The sequence below is a fragment of the Carassius carassius genome, chromosome 31 (genome assembly GCF_963082965.1).
Source record: "Carassius carassius chromosome 31, fCarCar2.1, whole genome shotgun sequence".
NCBI lineage: Eukaryota > Metazoa > Chordata > Actinopteri > Cypriniformes > Cyprinidae > Carassius > Carassius carassius.
The window spans coordinates 1,820,451-1,837,479 of NC_081785.1; the positions used below are offsets into that span (position 1 = coordinate 1,820,451).

Below are 17,029 nucleotides of genomic sequence, written 5' to 3' on the forward strand. Positions count from 1 at the left end.
TATTGAAAGGCACGTAGTCTGTCTAGAAGCCATTTATTCAAGAGCGTGTATAAAATAAGAGCTCTTGCGATGGCATATCTGTGTGATGTGCAGATGACGTGTGTGTGTGATATTGGGTGGTGAGCTCTTTAAGAAGCAGTTCCTCCGACTGATTCCAGGGGGCGGATGTTCTTTGTGTTGCTGTTCTTCTCTGTAGTTTGCAGCGGAGCAGCAGCGCATAGGGCTTTGGCAGTGCTGGATCGCCCGGGTTGCGGGACTCAACGTCCTGCTCCGCTCCGACATGGAACAGGGATCATGGAGTTCTATTGGGAAAAATCGTGTGTGTGTTAGGACTCATTCGTGCTGATTTGCAGCGGGACGGCTGTGGAAGTATGGCTTGATCGTTTGAGGACACTTTCGCTCGCAGACAGCCCTTCTGGTCGCTTTAAATCGGCGAATTTAAAAGGCGCGCAGCTGCGTTCCGAAACAATGTAACATTCGCATTATGATGTAATGTTACAATGTAACACATTCACGGCGCGACGTCATGCAACAATTTAACTAAATCTACCTTCGGCTCTGTTCCATTCTTTATGCTTTCGAACCACGGAAGCTCATTAAACGCGTCGAATAGCGGCATTTTCGCTCGTTTCGTCGTTTATTTAATGCGTAAATCTAACCAAATCGAGCGAGATTTATAAACGAATACTCCGGTGTGCTGGAAGTGGCCATGAACGCGTTTGTAAATATTCCTAAACATCTCACGACATCAATTCGATTCCCTAAGTGTCCCGCATTGAAACGTGGACTCTAGAAGTGACCTATTAATGGCATGCACGAGGCCACTGCTGCTGTTGTGTTCAGAAAAGCCGTCCATACATCATTCATTGGAAGGAGTTGAAGAAATATGGCAGAGGAGATAGATAAGCCCTTGGCTGTGGACGTCGACATAGACCCTGATTTCGAGCCCCAAAAAAGGCCCAGGTCCTGCACCTGGCCTCTGCCCAGACCAGAGTCCAATAGTGGGAAAGCAGAACCAGCAGATGTGGGAATCATTCCCGAGGAAGAGGTGGATGAAAATTGCACTGATGATGCTTGTGCATCTAGTGGCCGTACAGGCGCATCAAATCCCGTCAGTGTGATAGAAGGAAACCAGGCTCCTGCTGCTGCTCCTGCTATAGAAACCAATGCTGCCGTCAGTGATAAAGACACATACGGCTCTCTTGTATCTTCCCAACATGCTCTGCCTGCATGCAACGACTCCAGCATCAATGGTCTGATTCCTCAGCAGCCCAGAAAATCCTCTGCCCGCAGGAACGCCTGGGGAAACTATTCCTACGCAGACCTCATCACACAAGCCATCGAGAGCTCGCCCGAGAAACGGCTGACATTGGCCCAGATTTATGATTGGATGGTCCGGAATGTGGCATACTTCAAGGACAAAGGTGACAGCAACAGCTCTGCTGGATGGAAGGTACGTCAGGTCAAAGAGACGGGCTGGTTTTAATTACCTCATTTTGCTTTAACTGCATGTCAGGACTGTTAATGTTTTCAAATTCCATTTGTTGCAGCTAATAGGGTGCCTTTCAGGTTAATTGGGACATTTCAATGGCAAAAAGTGTCCAATTTACCAGAATTCACCTCTATAGGTACTCATTTCTTACAGGGTGCTATAAAGATGCTGGAAATGTGGACAAGTAGTAGTCGTGTGGTTTGCTGATAAAAGTGCATGCTGTTGTGGTCATGCCAACGGGCGTTACAGCAGATAAATTGAAGAAGGTGCCCCTGATAAAGAGCTTTTAAATAGCTGCTGCTTTCCTCAGAATTTCAAAAAGTACAGAAGTGTGATCAAAAGGCGACCCAGCAATATCTATAACATTTTCACTAATCATTCTTTGTATGATCATTAGGATTGCACATTTTTTCATGAAAACAAACAACAAAAATAAAGAACTTATACTATGCTCACTTTTTTTTTTAATCAGCCCCATTTGATTTGAGGGATTATCTTGGCCTGGAGTGAAATCAAGTCTAATGGATGCTCTTGGTATAGCTGGATTTGAATTAGAGAGAAACCTCGAGCAATCCATGTGCATTCCTGCAGATGTAAGGCTGTTGTGCAGATATCGCATTTAAAAAGATGACTGGACAGCTTCACAAACAAGACATTAAAAAAATAATAATTATTATTATATATATACATGTATATTTACATTTATTTTTAGCTTATTCCTTTATTAACATATAAATTAATTTTAGAAATTAAATTATATATTGAAAAATTAGTTGTATTTAATATTAACACAATATGCAAAATTTGAATAACTTTTGCCGTTTTTGTGTAATCATTTAAGAGCCAATGTATATTTTATACATCATAATGATAACAGTCCATAGTAACATGTAGGTTAGTTGCCATATTGAATGTTTAAATCCTGTATTTGCTAAAACAGACATATTGGTGATTCTGTTAAAAAGGTCCAAGCAGATTGTTGGAACAGTCAGCCGTTCTCAGTGCAGATAAAGCCATCATGCAGAGTGTTTGCATCTGCCTGCCACTGAACGAGGAAAAAAAGAGAAACCATGGGCATATCGTCAGTGTCAGGGTTGCCATTGGTGGTTTCGTCCCCACCTCCACTTCTGATTGGCTCTTGGCTACAGCATAAGAAGCAATCAGCTGACTGGAAACTATGTAGGTCAGTGTGTAGCAACGTGTGAAGAGCTTTGGTGTTTGACTCTGAGAGACAGCATTGTGTGTAAACTGGCGGCGCTCCAGTGCTGTTCTGAGTAGTGCTTTGCTCAAAAGGGACTGCATCATGGCTTTCAGATGATTTCAGCCCCTCTTTTCCTCCGAGTAATTTTTCATGGTCCTGTGTAGATTTAAGTACAGAATTTTTTAGATGATTTTTCAGTGCTACATTCACATAATCTGACACTCTACTTAAGCAGTAGGATACCAATGCAAATTTTATGAAGGGGTAAATCTCATGAAACCTGTTCAAGATTTGAACCTCAAAAGCATTAGGATATAATAAACATATAGAATGTATGTGAAATATGCTCATCAGTTTTAATTGTTATTCCAATTGCAGGAAAATCAAACATGGATAAATTAGTTATTTTAACTGTTTTGAACACCGATTCAATTTGTCATTGAAGATTGACTGTTCTTATTCCAAGTCTAGTTGGTAATGTTCTGTTTTGTAATCAATGTAGCTATAAATGTTAACAAACAATCTGATGGATGTCTTAGATTAGATTCTCAATCCAATCAATTCAGTTAGCCATCTTAACAAAACAGAAGATGGAAAATTGCTTGCATACTTTAAGAATGAGTTAGGAAACATGTTCTTCTTGGAGAGGAGAAAGTTCTGTATTAGATTAAATTCATTAATGGACTTGAAGAAAAGGCATTAAAGGAAGTGAAGTGTCATGAGGTCAGCCTATTCACTCTTTGAGAGGTTCAGAGGTTGGTAAGGTGACTGTCTGCTTGACTATTCATCAAAAATGAAAAAGCATGTATTGCTTCTGAATTTTATCACATCCATTTATGCTGTTCTGCAGTCCGCATTAATGCAGCTTCACTTCATTGCACTCTTAAACTTTTCACACAATTGCGGAATTCTCCATTAATCTTTCACCTTTCTCTGCAGTAGGAGAAATTTTAGATTGTTCATAGGGTGTATTACTACCTTAAATCCTGGTTGCCAAATGTGGTGGTTCATTAGTAATTGCACTGGTGTGTCTACAGAATAGGTTAATTTTTTTTTTTCGTTTTTTTTTCAAATGCCAAAAGCCGAACACTGTTACCCAGTTGAATTGCACAGTGCAGACCAATTATCTGCTCAGCCCAATGAACAGCATAGAATGGGCTGATTTACTTGTTGATTGGTGTTGACCACAGAGACCAGACCAGTTTGAACCGTGTGTGTGAAATTAAAATGAGAACAGTCCTTTGCTATTTACCTAATATTTTCTTTTTTTTTAAGTTTAATTAATTTACTTGTTTATTTGTTTATATCCTTATTAACTAGTAATCAGCTAATCAAGGTCACTTAAAAAAACACAAGCAGGTTGAAAATGAACTTCGCAGGTCAGTGGTTCCACAGCAGCAGGAGTTGAAGACCTAGGCTTTAAATTCTTGACCTACACAAATGGACTCTATTGGTCAGAGGGGTCACATGACTCTTCATTCTCTGGTTAAAGCAATCAAGTCAGAGTGGCATTGTTCCTCACTTAGCATTAGGCCATTAATGACCAGATTGTTAATCTTAAACCAGAAGTATATGAATGTTTTAGGCATGTCTTATTATGCACCGCTCATTATCTACTCTTCTCTTTTTACAGAACTCAATACGACATAACCTGTCACTCCACAGTCGTTTTGTCCGGGTCCAGAATGAAGGAACAGGAAAGAGTTCTTGGTGGATTGTCAACCCTGATGGCGGAAAAGGGGGTAAAGCTCCACGGAGACGTGCTGTTTCCATGGACAACAGTAATAAGCTCATCAAGAGCGCCCGTGGCCGTGCCGCAAAGAAGAAGGCGGCTCTTCAGGCTACTCAAGACGGAAGCTCTGAGAGTTCCTCCAGCCTGTCCAAATGGACCGGCAGCCCGACCTCCCGCAGTAGCGATGAGCTCGACGCTTGGACGGATTTCCGTTCCCGCACTAATTCTAATGCAAGCACCCTAAGTGGACGCCTTTCCCCAATTCTGGCCAACCTCGAGGTGGATGAAGTTCCCGATGATGACTCGCCCCTGTCGCCCATGCTGTACTCGAGCCCTAGTAGTATGTCTCCATCCACTGGACTAATAGAACTACCCCGTCTAGCTGATCTTGCAGGAACCATGAATCTCAACGATGGCCTTTCCGACAACCTAATGGATGACCTTCTAGATAACATCAGCCTGACAGCTTCCCAGTCTCCGGACCAAGACGAGAGTGGGGCCAACCTACAGGGAAGCCCTGTGTTTACCTTCAGCTGCTCTGGGAGCAGTCTGGCAATTCCCTCTGGCAGCTATGGCACCAACTCCATGTTTAGCCCTCCATCCGTCACTGGCCTGAGGCAGTCTCCAATGCAAACGATCCAGGAAAACAAGCAGGCAACGTTCTCCTGCGGTTCCCTCTTTAGTGATCCGAGTCTGCAGGATTTGCTCAGCTCCGAGTCCAATAGTCACAGTGATGTCCTTCTTACTCAATCTGATCCGCTAATGTCACAAGCCAGTGCCTCCCTTTCCTCCCAGAATGCCCGTCGTAGTGCCCTGTTGCTGCGTAATGACCCTATGATGTCCAATCAGGCTGGGCCTGTAGGACAACTGGGGCTAAAGAAGGTGTCGCCATCTGGATGGCGGATGAACTCTGTCTCAAGCAGCGAGTCAGACTACCAAAGCTTGATGAAGCAACATCACCAAACGTCTCCCTTCAGAAGCACATCTATGCAGCTCAACTCTTCCGATTCATTGTTGGCAGGTCTCAGTGGCAGCGTGACCTCCGTTCAGTCGGTGTCTCAGGACCAATTCCCATCTGACTTGGATCTCGAGGCATTAAGTGGCAGTTTCGATTGTGACATGGATGCCATCACCCGCAATGATCTGATGGATGCTGATGGCCTGGAGTTCAGCTTCGATTCACATCTCATCTCCACTCAGAATGCTAGCCTGACATCAGGGAGCTTCTCCCGTACCAAACAAACCTCCTCCCAAAGCTGGGTACCAGGTTGATCCAGCCAGTCCCAGGAATGTAGGGATGGGGCAGAACACTGCATTTGAGCCAACTGTACACTTCAAAGCAACTGTACATTATGATGTAGAAAAGCTATTTGACATCTGTTGGAATGAGTCAACGTCAATGATTTACCCAGTTGGTGTTGTAGTTTTGTGGCTGTATGTATCGATTGCCATGATTGAGGCTGGTTTGATGGACGTTGTGAAGAGTTTCAACAAATTTAACCTTGAAGTGCTTGCAGGTTAATCTAAACGCCAATGACAAGGTATTGAACTCGGCTGCTGGAATACTGTAAACGGAGTACCATAGAGAGAAGGTTGTTTATATATGAAGGCTTGGCCAACAGTACTTCCCTTCGTCCATCTAGAATACAAAATCCGAAAGCATTTGGGAGTTTGAAAATAGTCGGGTCAGTTTGAAAACCATTCAAATATCTTGAATACGCATTAGTAAACCGGGCTCTCATGAAAGCAATTGGGAATGTGGAAAGAGTTGTTCAGTCAGAAAACCAACTGAGAATCTTGAATTCTCATTGGTCAACTATACCTACAACAAGTGGAGGGTGATAGAGAGAAGGTTATCAATATATTAAGTCTTGGGCAACTGAACCCAAGAATCCCATCTAGAAAACCCACCACTGCGTATGAGTTGGCTACACAGTAAGAATCTCTTATGAAAGCATTTGGGAGTATGGAAAGATTTGGGTCAGTTTAAAGACCAAGCAAGAATTGTGAATTAGTCAACTGCTACCTACGGCAGATTGCACTGCAGAGAAAATAAAAATAATTCTCTTTTTTTTTTTTGGTAGTGTCACTCAAACCATTGCATATTTGTCTAGGCCTGTCGTTGTGATACTTTATCCCCATTGAAAGTCAACTGTAGTCTATAGATGCCCTTAGTTTGTTGTAGTTTCTCGTAACCGTGATCAATATTAATAAATTTGTAGTCCTTGAAACAAACACTTGCCTTTTGCCAAATTAGTCCTCAGGACAATTGCAGCAATGGCTTGTTTACAACACAAACTCTTGAGAATGTTTATGTTGTCTGAAAAATTGCCATGAAAAATGTCTCTTTCTCCAATAATAATTATTATTTTTATTTTATTTGTGTGTGTGTGTGTGTGTGTGTGTGTGTGTGTGAAACTGAAAAAAGGAAAGAGGTTGTGTTTTTGTGAAAACGGTGAACAATATATTGTTGACTCCTTTTATGGAAAAGAGAACTATGATATGATGATAAGCTATATATTTAATGTTCTGCTGTATGAAACTAGTTTGTCAGTGTTTCCTATGGATTTCCTAACACAACCTATGCATTTATCTTGCTCAGAGTTCTTGAACAAGAGCATCTCCGCCACCTCTAAACTGCGATCACTTCTGGAGTCAACCATTTTAGATAGATTATGAGCTATATATTTGCATTTCTTTATGTATACACACACAAGACCTCATTCATGAAGTCATGGCTGTATAAATGGTTTGTAAAAAACATTGATTTTCTTTGAACAATTTACACATCTCTAAATAGTTGCATTCAATGCCATTTAGTGTTTTTGTGCATTTACTGTACATTGACATGCATGCAACAATTTATCTAAAAGTAGGTTTACAAATTTCTCTTTAAATCATACATTTCTTTTGTGCTTGTATTTCATGAATGAGGCCCGTAGTGTTTATGTGTATGTGCTGTACACTAAAAATATATGGGTCTATACACATAAATATTGGATTTGTGCTACAGATAAGGTATATTGACAGTTATCAATTTTGGAACGTTGATTAAGGACCACTAGATGTTTGTGTATTTGTAGCAGGAAAAAAAATGAAGTTAAGAGCATTTGGTGCTAAGTGAAATTGTGTTGGATCAGTTAATATGGCTGGCATGTCACATTCTCAGCATTTGTGTATATATCTACACAATGGCTGGTGCTAATGGAAAGTGTGTATCAGTTGTGATGGCAGTGTGTTTTAAACATCCTTATAGTTTTTAAAATGAAAGGCAGCCACATTGTAGTATTCCAGCCTGTATGGATAAGCTATGTAAGAAAGCTCCTATGTTGTACTGTATTTCACTGTTGATCTTGAACATGCCAGACAACCAAATTCAAGGCTGATTAGAAGTAATGCAGCTATTCCGTTTGATGAAATAGTAGTGCCATTCAGGGACAACTTCCAGATGTTTCAGCAGTTACACCTAATGTTGTTTTAACATCACATTGGAATGTACCTTTTGTTAAGGTTCGATTCATGCCCATAATTTACATAAGCTTCTTTAGCACTGATTTTTAAAATCTGCTTTTTATAATCAGCCGGAGTCTCAGAATTTAAGATGACTATAAAAAGTGGATTGTGCTTGATTTACCTTTGTTTACTTCATCATATTGTGTAATACCTTTTCAGCATTATAATTTGCTGCCTTTAAATGTTTTCGATTCAAATATTTTCATTTTGCTAAGAATTTTTCATTCATTTTTAAATTGAATCATAAAGAGGGAATTAACATGAATTGTGAGAACGTAATCTGCGTGTGTAAAACCTCAAAACAATTGGTCATTTGTTACCATCCACTCAATGTTTGCTTGACTTTACCTTTGTATTTCAATTTGGATAATGTCCACAAAATCGTGCAAGGCAAGGTGCATGTAAATAAAGCTTGTACAACACAATGCATTTCTGTAGTCTTTATTTAAATTTTGTTGTAACAGAAGCAAGTGATTTTAAAGGAGTAGTGCAACAAATTTACTTTAGGTTGTTAATTCATTGGAACGGATTTGGAGAAATTTAGCGTAATATCACTTGCTTACCAATGGATCCTCTGCAGTGAATGGGTGCCATCAGAATGAGAGTCCAAACAGTTGAATAAAAACATCACAATATTCCACACCACTCCAGTCCATCAGTTTATGTCTTGTGAAGTGAAAAGTTGTGTCTTTGTAAGCATCCAACCACATATTTGTTTACAGCTGTTTTGGACTGTTTCCTTTTATAATTGGTGCTTGATCTGTGCGTATTTCTCTCCTGATTGAAATGTGACACCTTTAGCACTGGAAGGAGCACTGGAAGGAGCAATAGACATCTATTTTAGCTGGAAGCAAAAGATTGAAGTTCAAGACAACCCAGAGGAGCCATTGGTGAGCAAATGACATAATGCTAAATTTCTCCAAATCTGTTTAGATGAAGAAACAAACTCATCTAAATCTTAAATGATCTGAGAATGACTACATTGTAAGCAAATTTTCATTTTTGGGTGAACGATTTCTTTAATGCCTGTGCATCTGTCTGATTACCAGATTGGAAAATGTAATGCTTTTAAACCGTTATTTGCGTAGTTGCAAACAACATGCAATGAGCTCTAAGGGTCATTTGACAAACACCCTTTCATTTATTTGATTTTGTTGGCACAGTTTTCTGTGGTTCATGAATGCACAGAGTTAATTTAATGAAAACCCTGCTTACTCAGCAGGCCATACAGCTCTCATCTAAAATGCTCTTTTTAAAAACAGAACAGGGTTCAAACTATAAATTCTCTAGGTTATGATTCTCATATTTGCTCAAACACATTTTGCTCAAATTTCTCACCCCATTTTCTTCCTGTGAAGCCCCAGTTTTGACAGTTTAAAAAAACTCAGAACATGTATTTGCCATCATTGTTCTTGACAGTGAAAGTAAGATGTGCTTGGATTGCAACAAATAACATCAAAAGTCTAATCGGAATATAATATTCCCCTAAAGTTTTGTTCCATGCTTCTAACCACTTTCCCAAACTGACCAGGGGTCTCATGTATCAACCTTGCGTACGCACAAAAACTTTGCGTACGCCAGCATTCACGCTCACGGTCAGATGTACTAACAGTGAAATTAACGCAAGAATGTGCGTTCCTCCAAGCCAATTTCATGTCTGGCGTACGTTCATTTCTCATTCTATTTGTCCGTTGGCGACTTTTACAGGCAATGAAGTGAAGTTGCAAACATTACACAACAAATGCATACGCAATGTTTTAGTATGAATTCAACGCAAGTCTTTGTACATGAGGCCCCAGGTCTGTGGTGGCCTAAAGAGATGACTGGTGTCTGGATTCAGCCTAGTGCTTCGAAGAAGGTTCAAACCTTTGCCAAGCCTTTTCTTTTTCTAGTTTTTCCTCCTATGAAGGGCATCCAAATTGTCTATGGTTACCAAGGAGACCTGTCTTATGAAAATTTATGAAATGTTCACTCCAATAGAGCCCCTGTTGTTATTCGATTGCTGATATTTGTCCAAAATGAGTGTGTATTCATGCACGCGTAGCAATCATGGGCGCTGCACAATCAGTGGGATTGATTGTGTTTTAAGAAAATCATTCATAATGTTTTACTACTCTCTGCAGGGAAGAAAACAAGCCCTAGTGACAATAGCTGTAAAACGTGCCGTCCTTGTGCACTCATCAGTGGGACAGCAGCACCTTGTTGGGGGATCTCTGATTGGCTATCAACGAACCAATCGCTGCTTCTGTATCCAAGTCAACTTGGATTGTTGAGCTATTTAAATCCATAGAAGATGGATCTGATTTATTGACTTTTACATTAAAAACAAGCTGATTGAAAAGATTCTCGCGGTATGTTGAAAATTAAAGACATATACGTTTTTTTTTTTTTAACAAAATATATATTTGATTTGCAGCATATTAACATCACACTCGGTCAACTGGAAGCTGTCTGATGTCTTGGATTTTATAAGATCATTATTATAACTCTTTAATCTGAAATATAGTAAATAATTAAAGAAGAATCTATTTTTAATGACTTAAGGTATTCATTTGAGACAGATTTGTCCTCTTTGCTTGTGTCAGCACAATAAGAGTCACTTGACTGAATTTGCATCGCCCTCTGTAGGTTAAAAGACGAATAAATTACAGGATCAAATATCTTAATTTGCCTTCAATATTTGATCTACAGATGTAACATATATATATATATATATATATATATATATATATATATATATATATATATATATATATATATATATATATATATATATATATATATATATATATATTGTGCTAAGAATGCCTAAAGGAATGCCATTGGAATTCCTGTGATAATTTGGAATCAATCCAAACAAAAATAGAACAATCAAATAATACCACACTACTCATTTGATTGGTTTGACAGTTCTAATTTTGAGCCCTTAGCTGTATACTATATTAACCTCTGTGATATGTAACTTCTTGCGCCAATCAAAGTTTAGATCTAAAGCTGTGATTTACCGCCATTCTTTAAAAGTTTGTGCGTGCGCGTCTGGCGTCTCTATAGCAACTGCTCAAACACTAATACATTGTATCAAACGTTTATACAGTAGAGACACTTTTAAAGTTCTTTTGTGTTTTCTTGATTTTATAGCTTTTGAACGCGCTGTAGACTGCTCTACACACAACTAATACAGAGTTACAAGGACGGAACGTGATTTTATACGATAAAACGGGGATTTGTGACTTGAAGATGTCACAGAAATATAGATTCGGCTCGTCAGTGAAAGTAGAGCAGCTGGAAGAAGAACTGTCCGCTCAGATTGAAGCTCTGAAAACTCAGATTGAGGATAAAGAGATTTTACACCAAATATCCTTAAAACCATACAGGTGAGATGATAGCGTTCTTACCTTTAATTAGTGTAATTAACCATCATTTATTAAGCGAATTATGTAATGCTTAACATTAGTTAATGTACATTTACATATTTAAAAATGTAATAGAACTTGATTAATTCGTATTTTGATATATTCATATCCCAACATGCATTTGATGTGGAAGGATAATATTGTTTGCGTTATGTTCTTATAATTGATTGATTATTGTTTTCCCTCCTGATGTATCCAATAGACCAGAATATTATTTAAGGAATAGTTCACCCAAAAATTTACATTTTATGAAAATTCACTCACCCTCCGGCCATCCAAGATGTAGATGAGTTTGTTTCTTCATCAGAACAGATTTGAAGAAATTTAGCATTCCATCACTTGCTCACCAATGGATCCTCCGCAGTGAATGGGTGCCGTCAGAATTAGAGTCCAAACAGCTGATAAAAACATTACAAGTAATCCACAACACTCCATTACAAGTCCATAATCCATAATCAATACTCAATCCATAATCAATCCATACTTGTGGATTATTGTGATGTTATCAGATCTGCACCCATTCACTGCAGAGGATCCATTGGTGAGCAAGTGATGTAAGGTTACATTTTTTCAGATCTGTTCTGTTTTGGATGGCCTGAGAATGAATACATTGTTTTATGATCTGCTCTTGCCAACTTTTTCAGCTCTGTCCATATTCCAAAAGATGTGGCTTACTTTCGTATGGAGAGGCAGCAGGTGCTCCTCAAAGCACTGCAAGTGAGTTTTTACAGTCATTTCAGTTCTTATTCAGGTTTTTAATATCATGGATGTGCCTGCAGCTGTTTATTTGACATTTCTTGTTGTAAATGACCTGTGACTTTAGGTTTCATCCACAAAGCCTGTTGTGTCTCAAGCAGAAGTTGCTCAGAGAGAGATGGAAAGCTGTCTGACCCAAGAGTACACACCTGATAGTCTGCCCTTACTGCTGCATCAGGTTGCTTATGAGCTGTTTTATTGTGTTCACACTATAATCGTGTGTGTGAAAACATTTCTGATCATTTTGACTACATTCTCAACAGTTTTACACAGATCAAACTTATAAACTGGCACAGTGCAAATACCAGCTGATGCTGAGATGGAGGAGATTCGGCCACCATTCCACTGTCCTGGAGAAACTATATCCTCAATATAAAGTATCAAAATTCTGCATTTTAGAATTTTTTTGTGCATTGATAGACAAAATGAATCAATTCATCATGTCCCTATTGCTCTGTTTAGAAACAGATCACACATTTAACCAATGAATTTGAGGATTCTGTGCATCGGGCACGTCGTCTTGCCGTGTCCAGAGAGAAGGTCCTGCTGGGTTTGGAGAGCCCTGTCAGCGTGGTCACACAGGAAGATGTCATCATTTACCTACAGTGGCTCATTTGCCATCTGCACTCTGTCAAAAGCATCCACAACTTTCTGCATGTGAGAATACAGTACATAAGAATCTAACCAAATATTCAAGACTGAAGGAGAGCAAATGTGAAAGTTTAAGATTTCTGAATTCTTTAATTCTTAAATCTGGTAGGGAGGACATTTGTCAACTAACAACTAATGATGATTAAAAGAACAAGGTGGTTTTACATTTGTATCATATGTTGGTTGTAGGTTCTTCATTATCTCCCTTCTACTCAATGGAATGAGGATCAGATGTCCAATACTGTAGATTTGACGACATCTGCTTATTTTGATGGTAAAGAACTGTTTTTTTTAATTCTGTATTTTAGTTGAAATCAAGATTAGGGATAGTTCGCCCAAAAATTACAATTCTGTCATTAATTACTCACCTGTAAGACCTTTGTTCATCTTTGGAACATAAATTAAGATATTTTTGGGGAAATCCGAGAGTTTTCTGACCCTGCATAGACAGCAACACAACTATCACCTTCAAATCCCAGAAAGGCTGTAAGGACATTGTTAAAATAATCCATGTGACATCAGTGATTCAGCTGTAATATCATAAAGCTATGAGAATACTTTTTAGATTAGAAATGCTCATGCTGCATGTATGTAGAATCTTTGTTGGGACTGTGATTAAAACACAGTGGTTGCCTCTAGTTTTAAATCTAATGAGCGCAGGCAAAGCCTTAGTTTTTTTTATATGAAGAGATTTCTTTTATTTTTATTTTTTGATTTGGGGTTTGTTTTTAAATTTCAATTTAGTTTTGTAATTTGAAATATTTTTAATTTCACAAAGAAATATGCTGCATTTTGGCCCCCAAAAATAAAAGGACACTTTTTCATTCATAATTTTTCTTTTCTTTGTAAAAAAAAAAAAAAAATGTATCATGAAATCAATATTGTGAATCGCATTGCATCTTGAGTTGAGTGAATCATTACATTCCTACGTGTTACTCTGTTTTTGACCCATCCAGGAGTATTTGTATCAGTGTCAGAGGTCCCTTTGCACTCGACCAATATAGAGGATTTTAAAACCCAGCTGGACTTCCTCTTGTCACATTTTGACATCCAGTATAAAACCAGAACCATCAAGACAGCTGGAGATGAAATGGAGCTCTTCAGTCTGGTAATCTTGATTTAATTACGATGAACTTATGTGATAACCAAAAATGAATAATAAATTAAAAGGAAATAAAAGAAAAGTTCACCTAAAAATGAACATTTGCTGAAAATGTACTCTCAAGCCATCCAAGATGTAGATGAGTTTGTTTCCTCATAGGAACAGTTTTGGAGAAATGTAGCATTCAATCACTTGCTCAACAATGGATCCTCTGCAGTGAATGGGTGCCGTCAGAATGAGAGTCCAAACAGCTGATAAAAACAACACAATAATTCACACCACTCCAGTCCATCAGTTAATGTCTTGTGAAGCCAAAAGCTGAGTGTTTCTAAGTTTAAACCATAGTTTCTGGCAAAAATTGAAGTCCATTATTCAAAATAACATTTCCTTTAGTGAAGAAGTCTTTCTCCTGTTGTCCTCTCACATCAAAATCCATGCACATATTTGTTTAGATCTTTTTTTGCTTGTAAATGGTGCTTGATCTGTGCAGATTTTTCTTCCTGATTCAGACAAGATTAATAATTTACTGTAAAAAGGACTAGTATTTTAGCCCGGTTTAAAGTAAAAAAAAATTTCATAATGAAACACACAGCTCTTTGCTTCACAAGACATTAATTGATTGACTGAAGTGGTGTGGATTACTTGTGTATTATTGTGATGATCAGTTGTTTGGACTCTTATTCTGACGGCACCCATTCACTGCAGAGGATCCATTAGTGCGTGAAGTAATGCAAAGCTATGTTTCTTTAATGGCCTAAGGATGAGTACATTTTCAGCATATTGTCATTTTTGGGTGAACTATTTCTTTAAAATGAAGTCTACAACATGATGAATTCTCATACATTATGAAAATATAGATAGTTATTATTGATAATGTTGTTTATTTATAATTTGTTTGTGATTTGTGTAGGTTAACTACCTGTTCAGGACTGTGTTTAAAAATCAGGAGGTGATGAAGACCTTCTTGCAGTATGTTAGCACTGAAGCAACAGAGAGGAAGTGGGGGAGAAAGAGTCCAAACATGACGCTCAGAAAAGAGTCCAACTGGATTCCTCATATACAGGTCAAACAAGCGCACAGTGTTTTTAGATGTGGTAATTCATGACGTAATATGATGAAAATATGTCACTGTGTCTCCTGTGGGAAACAAACAGATGAAACCAAAGCGAGATCCCTGGCAACAAAAACAAATGGCTAAACTCAAGGAGCTCAGATCAATGGATGAACTTCTCCAGATGCACAACAAGTTCCTGGAGGTGAAAGGCTGAATTTACCACAGTTTTAGTTAATGCACTAAATTTTTTTCGTCACGTTTTTTTGGTTAATGTCAGTAGTAGTTCTATCACGCATGCAGTTTGTCTATAGTTGTGTATCCAGCATTACTATACTTGTCCTGTTTTGCACTTCTTCTAAAGGAGTCCGATCTTCAGAAAGTGACTGATGCTTTGAAGCAGTACATTGCATCTGTTTGTCAACCAGAAGCCACAAAACATTCATCCGTCAGCACAGCGATTCTCAAAGAAACCTCTGACATATGGGGAAGCATTTACAACACAGAAAACATGTTTCAGGTGAACATCTGTGTAACCAATAGACTCTGTTTTCTTTTCAAATACATGTTCCTGGGCTTATTGTGAACAATTCTTTAGTGCACTTTGTTCGAAATAATGAAAATATTTATCTTTCCTGTTAACTTTAAAGCAATAACAATATTTTTTCACTGTATGCACATTATTTTCCTTTGTTCCCAGGTTGCCACTGGACAGACTTCTAATTTATCTAAATACACAGATCAGAAAAACTCTGAGAAAAAGAATAAAGGGTAATTTTCCAAACACTGAAATATGTCTGTGAGTGTGTGTGAGGGTTTCTTTCAACAGCCCTCTGTTTTTAGCATTGCTGGTGAAAGCAGTGGTGCTTATCGTCTTGAGAAGGATGAAGATGCTGAAGATCCTGTAACAGTCAGAGGAGCTTATGTATCTTTAATCTACCTGAGACACCTCCGGATCAGAGAATTAAAGGTAAAACACTGTCAAAAACTGGCATTATAGATATAGAAGATTTCAGAGGTTATGGTCTTTCCATCTACAGAAGCGTCAAAATGCAACAGAGTTTTACCATACTTTTTAAAATGTGTACCATGCTAAAGTGTTTTTTTTTTTTTTACATGGTAATACCATGATTATTTGGAAGTGTATCATGCAAATACATAATCACAATTATAATATTATTGATCATATTTATAGCATTATTATTAAATAAGTTGTTGTATTAAAATGATGCAATGATGACCATACTCTTCTAAATTTATTGTGTTGGTAAAAAAACGTTTTCATTTCATTTCATATTTGTGAACTTATGCTATATAAATAGCATGGTGGTTCCATGAAAGCACTGTTTTGCATGAGTTATTACTCCTGCTATCGATATAAGGGTTTTGTTTTGTTTTATTTTAGTTGTATATATGTTTATTTGTGTAGCGTACCTGTCTCAGCATGCTAAACTACCTGCGGTCAGTGGAGAGGACTCTGGCGATGGACACTGCAGGACTGGAGTTGGTTGGAGGAGATCTGGTGAGAAGTATGGAGGAGACGGGCTGGATGAATGCTGCTAGAGGAGACGATGGCTCAAACGGAGCTCTTGGATCACATCACTACATCTACAACAGTCCAGTTGACTATAAGGTTCCTTACTTGCAGATTCACACAGTGTTTTAAGGAAAAAAAACAATGCTATGTGAATGGCAGAGAGTGTTAAATCTACGCTCCGCTTTAGGTTCACTGTGCAGAGTTTATGGAGTTTCCTGAGGTGGAGAACCTCCATGACTTTTACAGCACAGACGGGAGCTGCATCCACACGCAGGACCATCGAGGTCTCTACATCGTCTATGACGTGGCCCTGATGGACCTGGAGGAGTTGGAGCAACATCTGCTGCTCACAGCATCTCATTTCATACAGAGGAGCAGAGGTCAGGACAGAAGCTCTTGAATGCTCTTTCCTGTGGGTTTTTATCCTTTAATATGCAAATTGTCTACTAGCATATACATTTTTAAAACTCTTTTAATGACTCACTCATATTGCAATGAAATTTGCAACAAGCAAAACTTTAAAATTAAGGTAACTTCAATTCTGTATTCAGAATTGATCTCTATTGATGATAATCAGAAGA

At 38.4% G+C, this 17,029-nt stretch overlaps 2 protein-coding genes across 2 annotated transcripts in view; both read left to right on the top strand.

The window, feature by feature from the left end:
- The first annotated feature begins 52 nt into the window (after positions 1–52).
- The window catches only part of si:ch73-242m19.1 (uncharacterized), a 35,335-nt gene continuing 18,358 nt past the window's right edge, over positions 53–17,029 (top strand). The window contains exons 1-15 of the mRNA XM_059519520.1: positions 53–369; positions 11,077–11,312; positions 11,996–12,068; positions 12,175–12,285; positions 12,371–12,484; positions 12,570–12,764; positions 12,948–13,032; positions 13,715–13,866; positions 14,771–14,923; positions 15,015–15,116; positions 15,276–15,431; positions 15,612–15,682; positions 15,755–15,881; positions 16,341–16,544; positions 16,636–16,828. Coding sequence (XP_059375503.1) covers positions 11,176–11,312; positions 11,996–12,068; positions 12,175–12,285; positions 12,371–12,484; positions 12,570–12,764; positions 12,948–13,032; positions 13,715–13,866; positions 14,771–14,923; positions 15,015–15,116; positions 15,276–15,431; positions 15,612–15,682; positions 15,755–15,881; positions 16,341–16,544; positions 16,636–16,828 — 1,873 coding nt within the window. The 5' untranslated portion in view covers positions 53–369; positions 11,077–11,175. The remainder of the gene's footprint in view (positions 370–11,076; positions 11,313–11,995; positions 12,069–12,174; positions 12,286–12,370; positions 12,485–12,569; positions 12,765–12,947; positions 13,033–13,714; positions 13,867–14,770; positions 14,924–15,014; positions 15,117–15,275; positions 15,432–15,611; positions 15,683–15,754; positions 15,882–16,340; positions 16,545–16,635; positions 16,829–17,029) is intronic.
- foxo3a (forkhead box O3A) lies at positions 368–6,812 on the top strand. Its single transcript, XM_059518474.1, has 2 exons — positions 368–1,453; positions 4,327–6,812. Exons 1-2 carry the CDS (start codon positions 887–889, stop codon positions 5,695–5,697), a joined length of 1,938 nt encoding a protein of 645 aa, XP_059374457.1. The 5' UTR covers positions 368–886; the 3' UTR covers positions 5,698–6,812.

Coding starts and splice junctions, on each gene's coding strand:
- foxo3a (XM_059518474.1), top strand. CDS start 887: ATGGCAGAGGAGATAGATAAGCCCTTGGCTGTGGACGTCGACATAGAC. Junction 1,454..4,326: donor ACAGCTCTGCTGGATGGAAG/GTACGTCAGGTC, acceptor CTCTTTTTACAG/AACTCAATACGACATAACCT.